The sequence below is a fragment of the Varanus komodoensis genome, unplaced genomic scaffold (assembly GCF_004798865.1).
Source record: "Varanus komodoensis strain SLA01 unplaced genomic scaffold, ASM479886v1 scaffold29_1, whole genome shotgun sequence".
Lineage (NCBI taxonomy): Eukaryota > Metazoa > Chordata > Lepidosauria > Squamata > Varanidae > Varanus > Varanus komodoensis.
The window spans coordinates 8963940-8980141 of record NW_025335759.1 but is presented as its reverse complement, the minus strand read 5'-3'; the positions used below and the strand labels follow the sequence as shown (position 1 = coordinate 8980141).

The following is a 16202-nucleotide window of genomic DNA, read 5'->3' as shown; positions in this document are numbered from 1 at the left end:
CAAAATGACTTTGCAAGCTTCTTTCAAGAAGCAGAAGAAGAAAACAACCTGACGACTTTCATTTCCCGGATGTGTGCAACTTCCTAGCAAAGGCTGGGCAAAAGTGGACATTCTGAAACCGAGAAGAAGAATGGCCTAATCATTCTTCTGAGCGAAGGATTAAGTAACCACCATTGGCTGGGCTAAGAATGTGCAGACGTAACTAGAGCCCAGCTGCACCAGTCCAAGGGCCCATATAATGCAGCATTTTGTGCGCACCATGTCCAACCAGTGGGCTGTGGGAAACCCAGAAGCAGGATGCGAGGACAAGAGTGCCTGCCCACCCAAGCAAAGATGCTGTGATCGACCCATAATGCCCAGACCCATTTCCGGACACTCTTCCAAGGCAGCCTGGCAACGCCATGCATTGCTGTGATCCACGTGGGAGGTCACCAGGGCACAGATCACCGAAGCCCAAGCTCTCCTCATCCAAGCAGGGACCCAGCCAACGCGCAGGCCAAGATGGTGACAGCACCCAGGCCACAAAGACCACCTGTACGTACATGTCGTGACAAAGAATTCATTTAAAATATTTCTATCTCACCCTTCATCGAATCACCTGCTTGCCATACACACAAACCAGCCTTTGCCAAGCTGGTGTGGGCATAAGAGCCCCAGCAGAGCCATGGATGGGTCCCTCTGGTCCAGACCAAGGAACCATCTAGAATTCTGTTCACACACTGGCCAACCAGCTGCTCGTGGGAAACCTACAAGCAGGAGGTCACAGCAGCTGTACCCGCCCACCCATCCAGAGTGGGTTCTCTGGAGTTCCCACACCATCCCTGACACTGAAGATGGCATAGTCATCACCCACCGATAGACTTCTCCTCCATGAATGTGTCCAGTCTGCTTTTGATCCATCCAAATTGGTGGCCCTCAATACATCTCATGGAAGTGAACACCATCATGTGCCTTCGGGCTGTGTGAAGGAATCCTACTGGGTGTCGTTATGTGCAGTCAAGTCCTCTCTGATTCATGGTGACCCTATGAATGGAAATGCTCCAGAATGCCCTACGCATGTCGGCCTGCTCAGCTCCTGCAAATTCGAGGCTGTGGCTTCCTTGATGGAGGTGACCCATTTCGGAGTCGGCCTACTTGGTGTCTGCCCTTAATTTGCAACCTATCAGCTTCACGGATTGGCCGTCGCTGGAAAGCAGGCCCTGTGGAGGGTCCACTCTTGAATCCCTGGGCCAGCCAACCTCTCCAGAGAACCCCAGTGGGAGAACAGCTTCTTGGCCTCCCCAGAGCGCCCGCCCACCCACCTGCCAGGGGTCCCACCACATGCCAGTTTGAAACCAGTCTCTTTCTCACTCACTACTGTAGCATCCCAGGTCCCAGTTCCATGGCCCCACCAGCCATGAAAGTGAAGTTACATATATTTTCAATTAACCTTCCAAAGCAGTAGAAAATATTCATGAGATGCTTAAGTCCCCTGTGGTGTAGCACTGTTCTCACAGCCCTCAAACAAGAGCATCCACATGCATTCCATACGTAGATTCTGAAATGTATATAATCACGTCTATGCAGCCACATTTTCTTTCCTCTTTGAAGTTTTACAATACAAAATCAACTGAAAAACAACCGCAATGGGACAAGGGTGAACACAGCAGGGTGACAACTCTTCATTTTATTTTTTCTCCCCCAAACAGGAACTTTCTCAAGGGAGGGGGGGGGGTGTTGCAAACTGTGGCTTACTCCCTGAAGGATGTTTCAACACACACCTCCTGAGCTGGGTTGTTATCAAAACACTCTTTGCAGCACTTTTATCTGTCATCTGGCTTGTGAGATAAACTTTGCTTGCCAGGACGCTGTAGCATATGACTTGTAGGAGAGAAGGGGCCCCGGGAAAGTTTGGCATGATTTTTGCTTGGCACCCACGTTCTTAAACCGGAAAACCAGCGATGGACACTGTCCCCACAGCTCTACTGCAAATCATTACTGCGGTGTCATTTATGTGACGAATCACGGTCTTAAAAGAGGGAAGGTGAGACTAAATGACCTCTCTGGATACCTTCTCACTTAGGAATGCTATGATTATACCGCTGGTGTCTGCTAAACTGGCAAGTTTAAAAGCAGTCTTAGGACAATGGCAAAGATCTGCGTTTGAGCACTCATGTTGAGCTCCATGTGAGCTCGCACCCTCCCAGAAACAAAACAAACAAAAGCCCAGCATTGCTCTGATCAGTGGTCATGTGTTGGAATTCTCAGACAGAGTGCAAACAATAGATGTTACTCTTTATAAAAGAGAATGCACACCAGATCAAACCAAGGCAGGAAATTAATTGCACGTAAGCAAGGGGAGCCACATTTCAAACAACCGAGTATCCATCCTGCAGGTGTTCAGAAAGGACTGGGACCATGGCACACAACGAAGGTGGCTTAACCTTTCCTCCAGTGCAACTCCCAGCAAGGATCACACACACGAACTGCCCATGAACAGTGTACATGCTTGCAGAGGACAGAAATCGTTTTGTGCAAATTTGGTACCACTCAGAATGTTTGAAGTGCATCAGGCTGGGGAAGAGAAAGAGAAAGGGAGTAGCCATACAGGCAGCCCTGCAGCTGAGCAGGAAAATCCTAGACCAAATCAAACTTCTACCCACTACACCACACTGCCTCTCCAGATGTTCACTTTTATTTAAGGTGCCACTGTACCCATCTGGAAAATTGCTCCCACACTACTTTGAGACACATTCCAGATTGCTCTTCCTGTCATGAGTGATTTCTTAGTTCAGCTTTGTTTTGTAAATTAAAAGTAACTAACAGAAGCATCCTTCTTTTTAAAGGTGTGAGTAACATGGCATGCACTTTGGTCAATACACACGGCAGAAATGAGAGCTATAAGGTCATTACAGCATGTTTCATTATTTTTATCAGCACGAATCCACAGAAAAGAAGTGCAATCATTCTATTAAAATATAGTGAATATAGAAGATAACATTTTAAATAAATAAAATTTTATTTTAAATAACATTCATATAATAAAATAATAGGGAGAACACCGTCTCATCAAACTCCAGGAAGGCAAAATTTAAGTGGATGGTAAATGTGCCTGAAAATTCCTTGGCACGACTGAACAAGAATAGAGCTTCTAGTCCTCTTGATCATTTTGTGCAGGCTGCCAGAGGCCAAACCTTGTTTGTAGGAAGAGTTAAAATAAAAAGAGTCCTTCACAGCATGAGGAAGAAAAACAAAATAAGATGGGATGTTTCTGCTTTAGAGTATCTATTCAGCAGGGTAAAAAATATTTTTGTCAATAGAGACATCAGACAGGACGGTGTCTAGCACCCCTGTCTTAATCCATTAAACTTCATTTTCAATATCCCAGCTAAGAACCGACCTGAGGAATCCAAAGTCTTGACTTTTTCTAATTGCTTTCTCGTGTCTCAAAAAAAAAAACGGCTGCCAATGCAAGTCTACTCCAACTATGAAGAGGGCTTGAAACTTGTGCACTTGGAAGGCCAGTCTTGATTCTCAGCCTCTCCAGGAATGCTTGCTAGTCCTTCGGCGATGTAGAAAAAAGCCCTTTGCAAGTACTCGGAAGCTCTTTCTTGTTATGCCACATGTTCCTTTGTTTTGGATTGCATTGTAATAGTGGGATTTGGGGGTGGTGGAAGAAAGGGCGCCACATTGGAGCCCGGTCAGTCCTGGCCCAGGTCTTGCCCAGTCTTAAGCACAGAAGGTCAGGAGCTCTCTGAGGACATGAGGAAGGCCATGGCGAGCAGAAGGCTCGTGGAGAGCAGAGTCAGCGGGGCCGGGGCCTCGTGGCTGGCTCGGCTGCGAGGGGAAGGCCTCAGGGTCCCGTCGACGATCTGGTTGTTGCAGAAGTCGCCCGTGCAGCAGCGGCTGTGAACGGCGCCCAGGTTCTTATAGACGGAGGTGTAAGGACTGTCGCACCAGGAGGGGGAAGCGCAACCCTTGAGGACAGCGTTCTCCCCTGAGATTCCTAAATTGGAGGAAGGAGCAGTGAGAGAAGCTGGGAGGAAGCTTTGCTGGACCTCACTCCCTGCTCCACTTGGGGCTCGGTGGGAGAGCACGTGGCTTGCATACAGGAGGACCTGGCTTAGATCCCCAGCATTTCCAAGCAAGGAAAGACCCCTGTCTGCAGAGCTGGGCTCCCACCACTGAGCTGTGGTTGGGATGAGCAGGTGACACGTCACCGGGCAACAACAGGAAGCGGCCTGATTGCTTTCGTTCTAGACTCATTGCTCATGTTAGTGGCAGAACTCCAAGTCCCACGTATTTGCTGAGCCCAGCTCCTCAAATTCCTCTCCCTTAGGGAAGCCAAGGTGTAACCTGGGACTTCATGCATGCAAATAGCGATGTGTGAGGAACCCGAATGGGTGTGGGAATCTGCTCCGCTTTTCAGGGGCTCGGAGTCCAAGTTCCTGCTGAGAGCACCCAGCGTCCCCCAGGAATCGAGCCACATGCGCCAAGCAAGCAGTTTCTCTCTTCCACGCCACATGCAGCAACCGTTTGTGCTGCTGCAGCTGACACGGAAGAGGCTTGCCGGATGTGCAGCCTTCGTTTTGTGAGCATTCTCAGATTTCCTCTCAGTCCAGCTTCCTTTGCAAGCCTGGGCCAAGCACAAGAGGGGAGTCTGCAAATTCTGGAGGGGTGGATTCTGCCAGGGCTTGGCTGAACCCTACCTGCAAAGTATGTGCCCTGCTGATCCATTTTCAAGCTGGGAGCCTGTGATGCCCAGTGGCAAATGGGACATGGGGCTTTGGAACACCAACAAAGTGTCGATGTCTGCTAAATAACTATGTAATCTTCTTTTCTGAACCTGACTTGTGTTAGGACCTCTGTGTTAACGGCCCATAGATTTCTACCCAGTGCTGCCTTCTGGACCTCGATTCTGTTTGGCCGATACTCTGAGCGGTTGACCTTGGCTCCCCGCCTGATTTGATGGATAAAGCTGACTTCTCGGTGACAAACAGCCGTGCGTTTTGTGTAGCAGAGGACCGAAACTTGTTGGAGATACTCACCATGAATGCCCGAGGCTTCTAGGCACTGGGTCATGGGGCCCTGGCATTGCACTTTGGAGATGCTTTCTGGAGAGCAACCGTGGGTGGCATTCCCTTCACAGCTGAAGCAAGTCACCCCATTCCAGGGCAGGGGCGTATTCTTGTAGTCTGCAGGCGGAAGAAGAGAACGCACATGGCATTTTCAAATGGATGCACGGATTGTCTGCAACTGAGTGCTTAGGATGCCCCGATTTTAAACGGGCTGCATCATGATGCATGTAAATTTGGGTCCACCTTTACAACTCCAGAAGCCACTGTAACAGTGATGGGCATGCCGTACCCTACTACCCGTCTATAGCGCTGCAGGATGTCATAAATTTATTTTGGCAGGCAAAATCCCCTTTCCTCTTTGTTGTGCGGAAAAGATCGAGAGGAGGAGAATGATGGAAGTTGCCTTGAGTTCCTTGGAAGGAAAAAGGGCAAGATTTATAAATTAAATGCACACACCAAGAAGGGACACATCCCTCCCCAATAGTCCAAAGAGGTGTGAGTGTGCCCAGTGGTCACCAGCAGAATGGGGTGTCAGTCGGAAAATAGAAAGTTGCGTAGGGAGGGTGAATTGGAATGCAAAGGCCTCTGACAGCTCGCAGTATCTCTTGGAAGAAGCACCCCAAAACAGGAGGGTAGGGGATTAGGATATGTGAAGCACTGTGTGGCAGGCGCCACTTCTGTCCGTTGCACCCCAAGCGTTCCCCTGCTGCCTTACCTTGCCTGTCGTCGTTGCACCGGCTGGTGTTGCAACACTTGATCAAGTGGAAACTGTCCAGGTTGTGAAAGCCCAGCGGCTCCTGGCACTGGGAGAGCTGCCCACAGCCTTTGATGCGCTGCTCGTCCGCAGGAAATTCTACCAATGGGGAGAAACGCATGGCTGTGAATGCACCCTTTGGCCTCCAGGGGGCGAAGACGCCAAGCAACCGGTGGAAATGTTGGTAAGCACAATTGCATAGCGTTGCGTTTTGTGCGTGGAACTAGACAGCCCCTCGGACACAATGTGGCGTTGTTATTCTGTGCAGCAGAGGTGGGCAGACCTCAGGTCGGAAGGCTCAGCTCTGTTTCTTTGGTAAAACTCGGAGGTCCACCTGCCAGAGACAGGTGCCAAATGATGACTGGAGAGGTTGCAGACAGGGATGGCTGCAAAATAGTGTGTGTGCGTGTGTGTGCTTGTGCTTGTGCATGTGTGCGTGTGTGCGCACAGTCAGTTCCTTAGTGCTTGCCTTCCCTGTGAAAATTTGCAGTTTTGATTGTAATTTTAAAATGACCATTAGGGGGCAATCCCATGGCAATGGCTGTAAACTCCGAAACCCAGAGGTCCAGGGTCCTCCCAGATTAACTATTTAAAGCCCATTTTTTGCCAGATGGGCTTAAAAAAAAAAAAGAACTTTAAGACCCGAGTGACAAGAACTTACCTTTGGGTCCAGTAAAGGATGTGATATCTACACAGCTTTCCCCAGGATGGGTGCAGCGCAGTGGCACGAGGGTGGTGTTGAAACAGGTTTCAGCAGAAGAGGCGCAGGAATTGCAGTCCAGCCGGCTTCGATGATGACCTCGAGCAGTGATGGTGCTCATGACTGGAAGAAAGGAGGGGGAGGGGTGCCGGGCAATTAGCACTTTCGACTAATTGCAGAATTTAGGTGATCTATTACCTGCATCCAAAGGCCCATAGGTTAGTTTGGAGAATCCCTCTGAAGTTGGAGGCTGTGGCTGGGTTCAGATAACAGAACAAACCCTGGTGGATTTTTACAATTGCTGCTCTGCTGCGTCTTCTGAACTCAATCACGGTATTGTCCCATAGTAAGTTTGGTCTTTAGAAACCATGATAGGAAACCATGGTTTGTTCTATGGTTTCTCTGTACCACCATGGTTTGCAGTGTTGTCTGAAGCCAGCATTTAATATCTTAATATTTATCTACCACCCCTTTCCCATAGGTTCTGGAAAGTTAACAATCAATTAAAGCACAGAGCTCCAACATAATGTATCAGTAAGTATTTAGCCCTCTGAATTAAGACATTAACACATTAACCCTCTGTATTAATCCGAACCCATCTAGCCCTCCGTATTTCTACTGACCAGGTGGTATTCCCCTGTTGCAAAGGTCCGTGTCGCAGTGCTCTTCCACCAGAAACACCACGTCCTTGCCAGAGAAGTGTGTGAGCGAATTGTTTGGCTTCCCGCCCACATCACAGCCTTTCCGAATATAACTGGACAACCTGGATCCTGCAGAGATGAGAGGAGGAAGGAGAGAAAAGGAGACAGAAGGTTCAAATGAAGGCAGATGCAGCATCCCTAAACTGTATCACAGCTGTGGCAGGAATCCAGCTCTGCGTTTTGCCTTCCATATGCACACACGTGTGTGCGTGCCTGCATGCATGCACACCTGCACACACAGACAAGCAAAATTAGTGCTCGGTCTTGCAACTCTCCTGATAGTTCAGGTGGGCTGTCAGGTCGAGGTAACCTATCTGTGTCTAGTATATACTTCTTGCAATGTAGAAGCATCAAATTCAAGGATCGATTCAAGAACCAATTCAAAAATTGATTCAAGAATCAAGGACGCCTTAAAATAGCTCCAATGCTGCTGCAAGGACTGGGGTGCTGTTGAACGGGCCTGCTGATGCTGTCACAAGCACAAACCTCCCAGCAGTCTTGCTGCCCTCGCATGCTAGAGACTTGCATGGTGGGGGGTGGACCCCGTGGCTTTCTTGCCCCCCTCCAGATGCACCATTCTATGAGTCTCTGTGGCCAAACGTGGTAAACACGTTTGGAGAACACCGGGGTAAAGTTCTTCCTCTTCTGTCCTTGAATCTCCAGCCCGACGACTTCTGTGCATTTCCTCAAATCCTAATTCCTTTTGTAGGGCAAGCTTCCTTTTGTCCTCTGTGCACTGCGAGGATGGGGTTCCCCGACCCACCCGCCTCTGGCAGGACTTACGGACTAGGATGCTCATGATGGTGGTGCGGCACTGCTCCTGATACTCTGCGCAGGTCTCCGTTTCCTGGCAGTCGCGGTCTCCGTCGCAGGAGTAGCATTCAAGGCTGGCGACTGTGGGAAGAGAGGGGAAGGGAAACCATGAGCCAGCTGGCTTGCTGGAAATGAGGTGGTCAGGTGTCCTGCTTTACAGAGAACAGTCCTCTGTGTGAAGGGCTTGCTAGCGGGGTGTGCGCACCCATAAGGGGAGCGAATTCAGTGGGGTGGGTGAGTCATGAAGGCCTGCCTTGGGGGTGGGGGAGCTGACAGAAGCCATTTCGGTGCCAGGAGCAGAGCTGCAGACTTTGCTACCCTGACCCCAAGTCACCCTGCGCAGCAATCACACTGGTACTGTCAGAATCCCAGAATCTCAATTTGGGAAGAGGGAATAAAACTCGGGTTTGTGGGAAAGACCAAGCGTCCAGACCATCTGACGCTTTATTGTTTTACCCCCAAGGTTCCCGCGGTACACTCATGATAATACAGGCTGCACAACCAGGCAGGCAGAGATGAATTCTGCTGCCAAGCTTCAATATCATGACAGGGCATTTATAGGTACACAGGTACAGGGCAATTGATGACAGAATGCAGAGATTACAATAAGATTCTGAGGTCATCACATACAGAACAGATAAAGAAATGTCAGTCAATCACACTGTAACAATGAGATTACAATATTTATAATTGTCTGTATTGACACTTCAGTTGAGTAACTTGAACCCATCTCCAGGTTTGCTCAGACATGCAAATTCAAGCCACTAGAAACTATTCATGATAAGCTCAGACCCCTATCTCGACTCTACAATAATCTTTTGATAGCCCAGAGGGCTTCATGTGCCCTGATCATGCAGAATGTTTAAACTGAATTTCAACAATGACTATTTATAATGTATATTTGGGCTAAAATGGCCTACTGTAGCCTACAGCTAAAGGTGGGAGAAAGGAGGGTGGGGGGAATACCATTTTAAACAGTGACAGCTTGGTTTTGAGAAGGAAGACAGGATTTGATCTCACAATGCAAAGGCACACAGGAGTGATGCTTTTCAGACAGGATTTACCCAAATTTTCCCAACAGTACCTAGAAGCTGAAAAGCCCACAAGCGCCTGTCACCAAATCAGCAGAAAAACAACAAGAGTAGAAATAGTGGTAAATCAAACATGACACCCTAAATCTGCTGCCTAAAGCAGCTGCCTCAGTCTACCTAACGGTAGGGCAGACCCTCTCTGCTCTGCTCCCCAGGCCTTTCCCGGTTTTATTTTGTGAAATAGCCTTTAACTGCAAAGGCCCAGAACTGAACCCGGGAGCTTTTTTCCTTTTTCTTCGCATTGGTAAAACGTGTCGGTCTTGCCTGCCATGTGGCCCCCCCCCCCCACCCCGCTGACTGAGCTGATGCATCACTACATTCATCAAGCTGTCTGTGATTTTCCAAAAAGACTCCTGGAGAGAACATTTTCCACACCGGGAAAAGCTCCAGGGAATGCAAACTCTACCAAATGCCTCCCCCACTACCACCCCAGTTGGCAGCTGGTCTGCTCTGCAGTGTACTTAGCATCAATGATTCATGCGACCTTGGTGATTAGAAGCAGCCCAGGAGTTCTGCCATGCTCACCCCTCTTGCTTTGAAACAAAGTTCTCCCTGCAGATCTGGGATCAAGAGCCTCCTGGTCTTGTGTCTCCATATCACGGCTGCTGCTCTCCCCGGTGGGCAGGTTTGAACCACGGGGAGCCAGCGAGGTGCCCTCCTTGCCCTGGGGGAGGTGGGTGTCTGAGACCGCTCTCTGTCCTGCACTGCTGGAAATTCTGGGCAGTGACGCTGGGCCAGCATGGTGTGCCAGTTCCTTCTAAGAGCTGCAACTTGACCCCAGGACCCCAGTTCAGCGCTCCCTGCTCCTGCTCTCACCGCTAGACATTGCTCCCTTCCCACATGGCACTTCTTGTTTGCATTCCTGTCTCTTTCTGGGATTTGGCATCCTGCAGAGTTAGCGACAGAGCCCGGCCTTTGATTTCTCCCCACTCCTCCTCGTTTCTCTTTGCTTCAGGCCGCAGTACCAAGCACATGCCCAGACATGGACTGAAGCATGGTTGCTCGGAAGTAGCCCCATTGAATACAGTGGACTTGCTCCTGAAGAAATATGCACGGACCACCTTCTCAGTCAACTTTCCTGGTGTCTCTAGTTGAGTTCCCCATATTCTAATAAGTTAGCCTTTTCAAGTATGTACTTGATTTCATTGTTTTTAATAGCTGGTTTTAGGGTTGAAAATGGTTGTTTAGTGCCTTAGCCAAAAAAAGGAGAGCATGGTATAAAATATTCATATCATCATCATCACCACCAGCACCAGCACCACCACCATCATCTGCTCTTACCACTAGCCCCTACTCCCCTCTTTTGACCCCCAGGGGTCTTGATCCTCTGCCTAGTGCATTCCCTCCTCTGGGACAGCAGGGGGACAAGCTTGAAATGCATCTTTTCCTGGGCCCATCAGTGGCTTCGGCTTGGCTTGCGGCTGGTCCTGACATTTGCTGACTCACAGAGCTGGGAACAGATGTGAGCAGGGCATGCCAGCAGAATTCTGCGAGTCATGTCCTGTCCTGTCTGCCCCGAGCTGGGGGGGGGGGGCTCCTTTCCAGGGTCAAGACCATCCCTTCCAGCCTTTCCACCTTTTATTCGTCAATGCAGCAAGGCATCTCCCCTACCTGCCCCCGGCTCCATACCAAGTAGTCTCCTGGTCTCTCTGGGATTGTCTGCACTGTCGGCTCAGCCCCAGGCACACTTAATTCCCATCTCCCAGTGTGGCACAGCGGCTGGAGTGTGGGCCTGCGACTGGGGCGGCCGGCATGCAAGCCTCCACTTGGCCAAGAAGCTCACTGGGAAAGTTTGGGCCAGTCATGGACTCCCAGTCTGGCCTACCTCTCAGGGTTGTTGCGAGGATACTAGAGACAAGGATGGGTGCTGCCCTTGCAGGAAAGGCAGGAGATACCAATACAGCAGGCAAAGCAAGCATTGCCGCCAGCTTTTTGCACGCATACCTGCAAGGCACCCATGGCCCTGCCCGCCCCTTCCCTCCTCCCATCGCTTTTCCTGCAAAATTAAAAGTCAGTAAGGAGCAGGAGATGGCAGGGCTTGAACTGGCAGGCCTGGCTGTGGGTACAGGCTCTGTACCATGTTGCGAGGCACAGAAAAGCAGCCTGGGCCATCTTTTTGGACACCAAACTATTCTGCACCTCTGGGCTGTTTTGTTTCCTGACTGTAAACACTTTAGAAGCTGCTAACAACCCTACTGGTGCTGGGGTGGAAAGACAGATAACATCCTGGGCCTCTCTCTCCACCTGTCCCATCCCCAGAGGTTATTAAAAGCTTTGGAGTGAGACTATTTCAACAGAACAAATGGCAAAGTTCAGGGGTGAGGTATGTAAGGCCTTTCGGATGAGGTGGAACTCCAACGCCTATCAGCCAACAGAACCAATGGTCAGGTGTGATGGGAACAGGCGCTCAACCACACCTGGAAAGCTACAAGTTCCCCATGCCTGGCATAGGAGAAATGGTGAAAGGCCCTCTCCACTGCTCTGGAATCTCTTCCACTCCATCCCACCTTTGCTGCCCCCAAAAAGAGACTGGGAATCACAGAATCATAGTAGAGTTGGAAGGGGCCATGAAGGTCATCCAGTCCACCCCCTGCTGGTGCAGGACACCAAGTCACACCATCCCACTCAGAGGGCTGTCCAGTTTCTTTCTGAATGTCTCCAGTGTGGGAGAGCCCCCCACCTCTCTAGGCAGCTGGTCCCACTGTTGTGTTGCTCTGACAGGGAGGAAGCTTTTCCTGATGTCCAGCCTGAATCTGGGTCGTCGTAACTTGATTATTCCATGTCCTACACGTGGAGATGGATTCCAACATAGTCGGTTCTTATCTTATTGCAGGTTGGGTAGCTTGTATGAAAAGGCTATTGTTTCTCCTGGCTGACTTGAGGCATGTCAAATATATAAATAATATATCTAAACTCCCACTTACTCACATCCTTTTGGGGGTGCACAGTATCAAATCCCTAAACACTTTTTAAAAGAACAAATAATGCAAGAAATAATGAAATTTAGAGGGGGAAACGTTTAACTGCACCCCACAGCTGTAGTTCTCAAATTCTGCTGCTTCTAGTCAGATGGTTTGGTTGATTTCCTTCTGTTGCTACAGAGAAAGGTGTTGCTGGAATATACTGGTTAGAAAAGGATCGCAGTATCACTGCAATGGATGACTGTGTTATGCCAGCTGGCATCTTGCTTGCTATTGTTTGTATTCTTGCCACGTAGGGACATTCCCAATGTGTTGATTGAGATTAAGGAGTGAGTGGATCTGTGTTTAAACAGAAGAAAGACCTGCAACCCCATTGGATTGCACTTTAAGGGCTGTGGCCCCATATCTGTGAAGGCCCCAACACTGTGCAATTCCTGTTTTATCAGCTTGCACCTGGCCTCGTCTGTGCGGGTGTTTAGTCCAACCTTCCTCTTCAGTGCCACCTTTAACTGAGCTCAACATGCGTTTGCGGCTGTTGTGGAGCTTCTCAATGTCTGCTGGCTGACACATCTTTCAATTGTCCCTTGTTCGGTTTGTATATCCCTATGGGTGGGCTCTCACCCGTACAAAAATATCTTAAATCCATAAAAGTTAAGCTAGAGGGTTATTCTATGATTTCATCAAGCAGAATAGAAACACTCTTTTTGAAAGTGAAAATCCTCTGGGGACTCAGACAAAATGCTGCTGAACAGCTGTTTTCACTTAGGCAAGATGGGCAAGCCATTCATTTCCTGCGTTTTACTCACTACCTGTTCAGCCAGACCCATTTAAGAAGAATTGAGGAAGCCTCGGTTGGTCCACTCAGCCCCGTAGCCTTAAAAGGAATTATGGGTGAAGCTAGGTGCTAACTTTCCCATGCACATGAGTGTACTTCCCCCTTTTGATGACCCCCCCCCATTCAATGGATTCTCTAATCTGGGGGTCCTGCCTTCCCCTCCCCATTTGAGTAATCAGAACCCTCTACCTCCCACTGCTTGAAAATTCATTCAGATATTGATCTCTCTCTCTCTCTCTCTCTCTCTCTCTCTCATTTGAAATTATTATAAGGTCACTTTAAAAGACGGATGAAACCCACCCAAGGCAGAGTGTAGACTAAAAGAAACAGGACAACAACACAGTATAAACAAACAAACAAAAAACAATAAATGCCAGTGATTAAACAAAAGGAGGAAGCCCAGTGATATGGTCCAAGGAAATCAATAAAATTAAGTGGGTTTTCAGCCTTTCCTTGCAGGCTAGCAAAGAAGGACGGGCTTCTGACAGATGCTTCTCCCAAACCGTGGGACCACCACCAAAGACACCTGCTCCATCAGTCATACTTGTCAGCCTAATTGCCCCGGTGGGGGACCATGAGAAAGGCCTCTGTTGATAAGCTCAGAGTCCTTGGTTCCTTGTCATTATCATCATCGACATCTTGCTGTTTTTAGTCAATACTAGTTCATATTAATTAATAATTAGTTAATATCTATATCTTGCTGTTTTTTCTTCTTAAAGGATTCCAGGGCAGCTTACAAGACTTCCTCCTCTCCATTTTATCCTCACAACAACCCTGTAAAGTAGGTTTGGCTGAGAGTCTATAGATTCACAGAGTCATAGAATGGTAGAGTCAGAAGGGGCCAGTGACTGGCCCAGAGTCACTTAGTGAGATTCATGACTAAGTGGGGACTAGAACCCAAATCTCTCAAGTCCAAGTCCAGTGCTCTAACCACTACACCTCACTGGGTCTCATTATGGCTCATTCTCAGATATATCAAACTATGGATTAGTTGTATCCTTTGTCCTGGAAGCTGGAATGACATGCCACCAATCTCTTCATAATGGACACACACATACGGGCTTTCTCCTAGAACTCACTGTTTTGTCAACGGTGTGTGTTCACATCTTTGGCTCTCAGTGATCCAAGCGGAATAACTTTGTGTGTTGAATGAACACGCAAAGGGGGCCACGGGTTTATAGTTAAAATACTTTTTTTACCAAGAAAAAAGAAGCTAACAGCAGCAACAAACTCCTTTTGACTTAATTTCCAGGCACCAGTTGGAGAAACAACCCTAGGAAGTCCCCACGGAGGACCCGATCCGGACCGCTTGTGGGCTTTTCAAAAAGGGAAGCCGTCTTGCTTTTGGCCTCTCGGGGGGCCTTTGGGAACGTGTGAGCAGCCGGAGGGGCTGCAAGCAGAAAGCCGGGCAAAAATGGCAAAGCAAAGAGCACATGCGCGCTTTCCGACGTTAACGCAAGCACGAAAGCCTGCAGTCCGAGGAACCCCTCTCCTTCCCATAACTGGGGGGTGGGATCACTTTTCACCCCTCGCTGCAACGAATGAGTGACAATCGATGGGAAAAATTGGCATCCCACCAGGAAATAATTCCCGAGTTCGACCAGCCTTTCTTGCCAGGTATTTCCCTCTGTCTGGATATCCCCCAACCCAGACTCTTCCCCCCCTTGTATCAATACTGCAAACAAAATCCGGGAGGTTAAGATCGACCCGGCCCTCCCCCTACATGCATACCTCCCGCCGCGTAAATGGACAATACGTGCATGCGGATCCTGCCCCCGTACCTATTCTGACCACTGACCCTCCGGCGCTGTGAAGGCAAGAGCCGGGTTCCCACTGGGAATGCGCAGGCGAGCACCCAGAACCCTTGAAGCTCCGCGAGAGCACCCGAGCGCAGCTTTCCCCATCCTTGCAGATGCGCTGGACAACAGCTCCCGTTATCCTTCCGCCGTGGCCATTGCTGGCCTGGGAGAATGGCACCCGGGAAGCAATGCACACAAACTGCTTTGACACAAAAGATCGGGGACAGGATTCGGTGCTTGCTGCTTTTTACCGTGAGCCACCGCCAAGGACAGAAGGAAGCCGATCCAGACGCAGCGCATGTCCGCAGGTCGTGGGCTGCAACCAGGCTCGGGTAGGATTCAGTGCACAGGCGCTCCGCTCCCCCTCCTTTCAGCCCGGACGGAATCCGAAGCCCCCGCCGGCCCTTTGCGCGCTCCGTTTATCCTTCGCCCGGGGCCAGGAGTCTTTCCTTTGGCCCCACCCCGAATTCGACGGGGGAGGAACTCCGGCTTTGCAGAACTTCTCCGGGTGACGCATCCGACGTGACGGAGGCAGGAAGCAGGGTGGGGGGAGAAGACGGGGAAAGCGATGACGGCTCGCTTCTTCTCTGTGTGCAGGATTTCGTGACTCTTGCCTAAAATGTGCGCTCTGCCTGCTTCCTGGAAATACTGCCTCAGAACAAGACACAATGACAAGGCATGTCCTCCGAGCACGTGCAGAGGGCCTTGGTCCCGGCACCCCTGAGGTGGGAGAGTGAGGCAATGCTATCCTTTCCAGATTTTAACACTACAGCTGCGGCGCCGTCCTAGGCAGACTCGCCCTGTAAATGAAGCAGCCCTGCGAACTCCATGGGGACTAACTTCCGAACAAACCCCTAGAGAGGGACCTGATGGCAAGCCTTCACCGTCCAAGTACTGGACCGCAACTCATAACACCTCCAGAGGGCAGCAGGTTGGAGAAGGCTCCTCTCGTTTCCTAGCAGCTATTGGGACTGCCAGGCAATTCTTCAGGCTCTGGGGCAGCCGTGAGTTTTGCAGTCCTTCCTGGGGATCCCTGAGCCTGAACCCAAAGGCTTTCGTGTGCAAACCATTTGCTGGACCCCAGAACTGCCACAGGATGCAGCCACACCCCAGAGCGCATGAGTGGATTCCCTACAAAGAACATCAAAGAATGACTCCGAATTCCTTGCAAGAGGGAAACAGAGGTGGGGTATCAGTGTAATAAATGAATAAGGAGATGTCAACTACACACTCCACGTCAAAATTATCTGAGTCAGTGCGGTGGAGTTGCCCCGAGGCATTGGATTTACGTGTAAGGCATGTGTTCAAGGAAATGAGTTTGATGGGTCGGCTTGACAAGCCACTTTGGTTTCAGTGATGCTTCTCTCCTTCTTCTCCCATTTCGGTGGGGTGAGCTTGTGCCCCATCATCCCACAGATGCAAGTAAGGTCCCCCTCGTATCCTGCTTCGTGCCTCTCCAGTACTAAGTCTTACACCACGGATCGCTGCCTGGTCCCTGACGAAGGAGGCTTGGGATCAGCTCTCCCCATCA

The 16202-nt window shown here is 49.8% G+C and overlaps 1 protein-coding gene across 1 annotated transcript; it reads right to left on the bottom strand.

Annotated features, from left to right (window-relative positions):
- Positions 1–2893: 2893 nt before the first annotated feature.
- LOC123026002 (urokinase plasminogen activator surface receptor-like) lies at positions 2894–15082 on the bottom strand. Its single transcript, XM_044435234.1, has 7 exons — positions 14923–15082; positions 7996–8106; positions 7135–7281; positions 6473–6634; positions 5773–5910; positions 5028–5174; positions 2894–3985 (listed from the first exon to the last, which is right to left on the bottom strand). Exons 1-7 carry the CDS (start codon positions 14969–14971, stop codon positions 3723–3725), a joined length of 1017 nt encoding a protein of 338 aa, XP_044291169.1. The 5' UTR covers positions 14972–15082; the 3' UTR covers positions 2894–3722.
- Positions 15083–16202: the final 1120 nt, after the last annotated feature.

Bases quoted from the DNA above. Each gene is read 5' to 3' on its own strand.
- LOC123026002 (XM_044435234.1), bottom strand. From the start codon at position 14,971: ATGCGCTGCGTCTGGATCGGCTTCCTTCTGTCCTTGGCGGTGGCTCAC. The intron at 7,282-7,995 runs GTAAGTCCTGCC...TCATCTCTGCAG, and splicing joins CATCATGAGCATCCTAGTCC to GATCCAGGTTGTCCAGTTAT. The intron at 5,911-6,472 runs GTAAGTTCTTGT...CCCCATTGGTAG, and splicing joins ATCCTTTACTGGACCCAAAG to AATTTCCTGCGGACGAGCAG.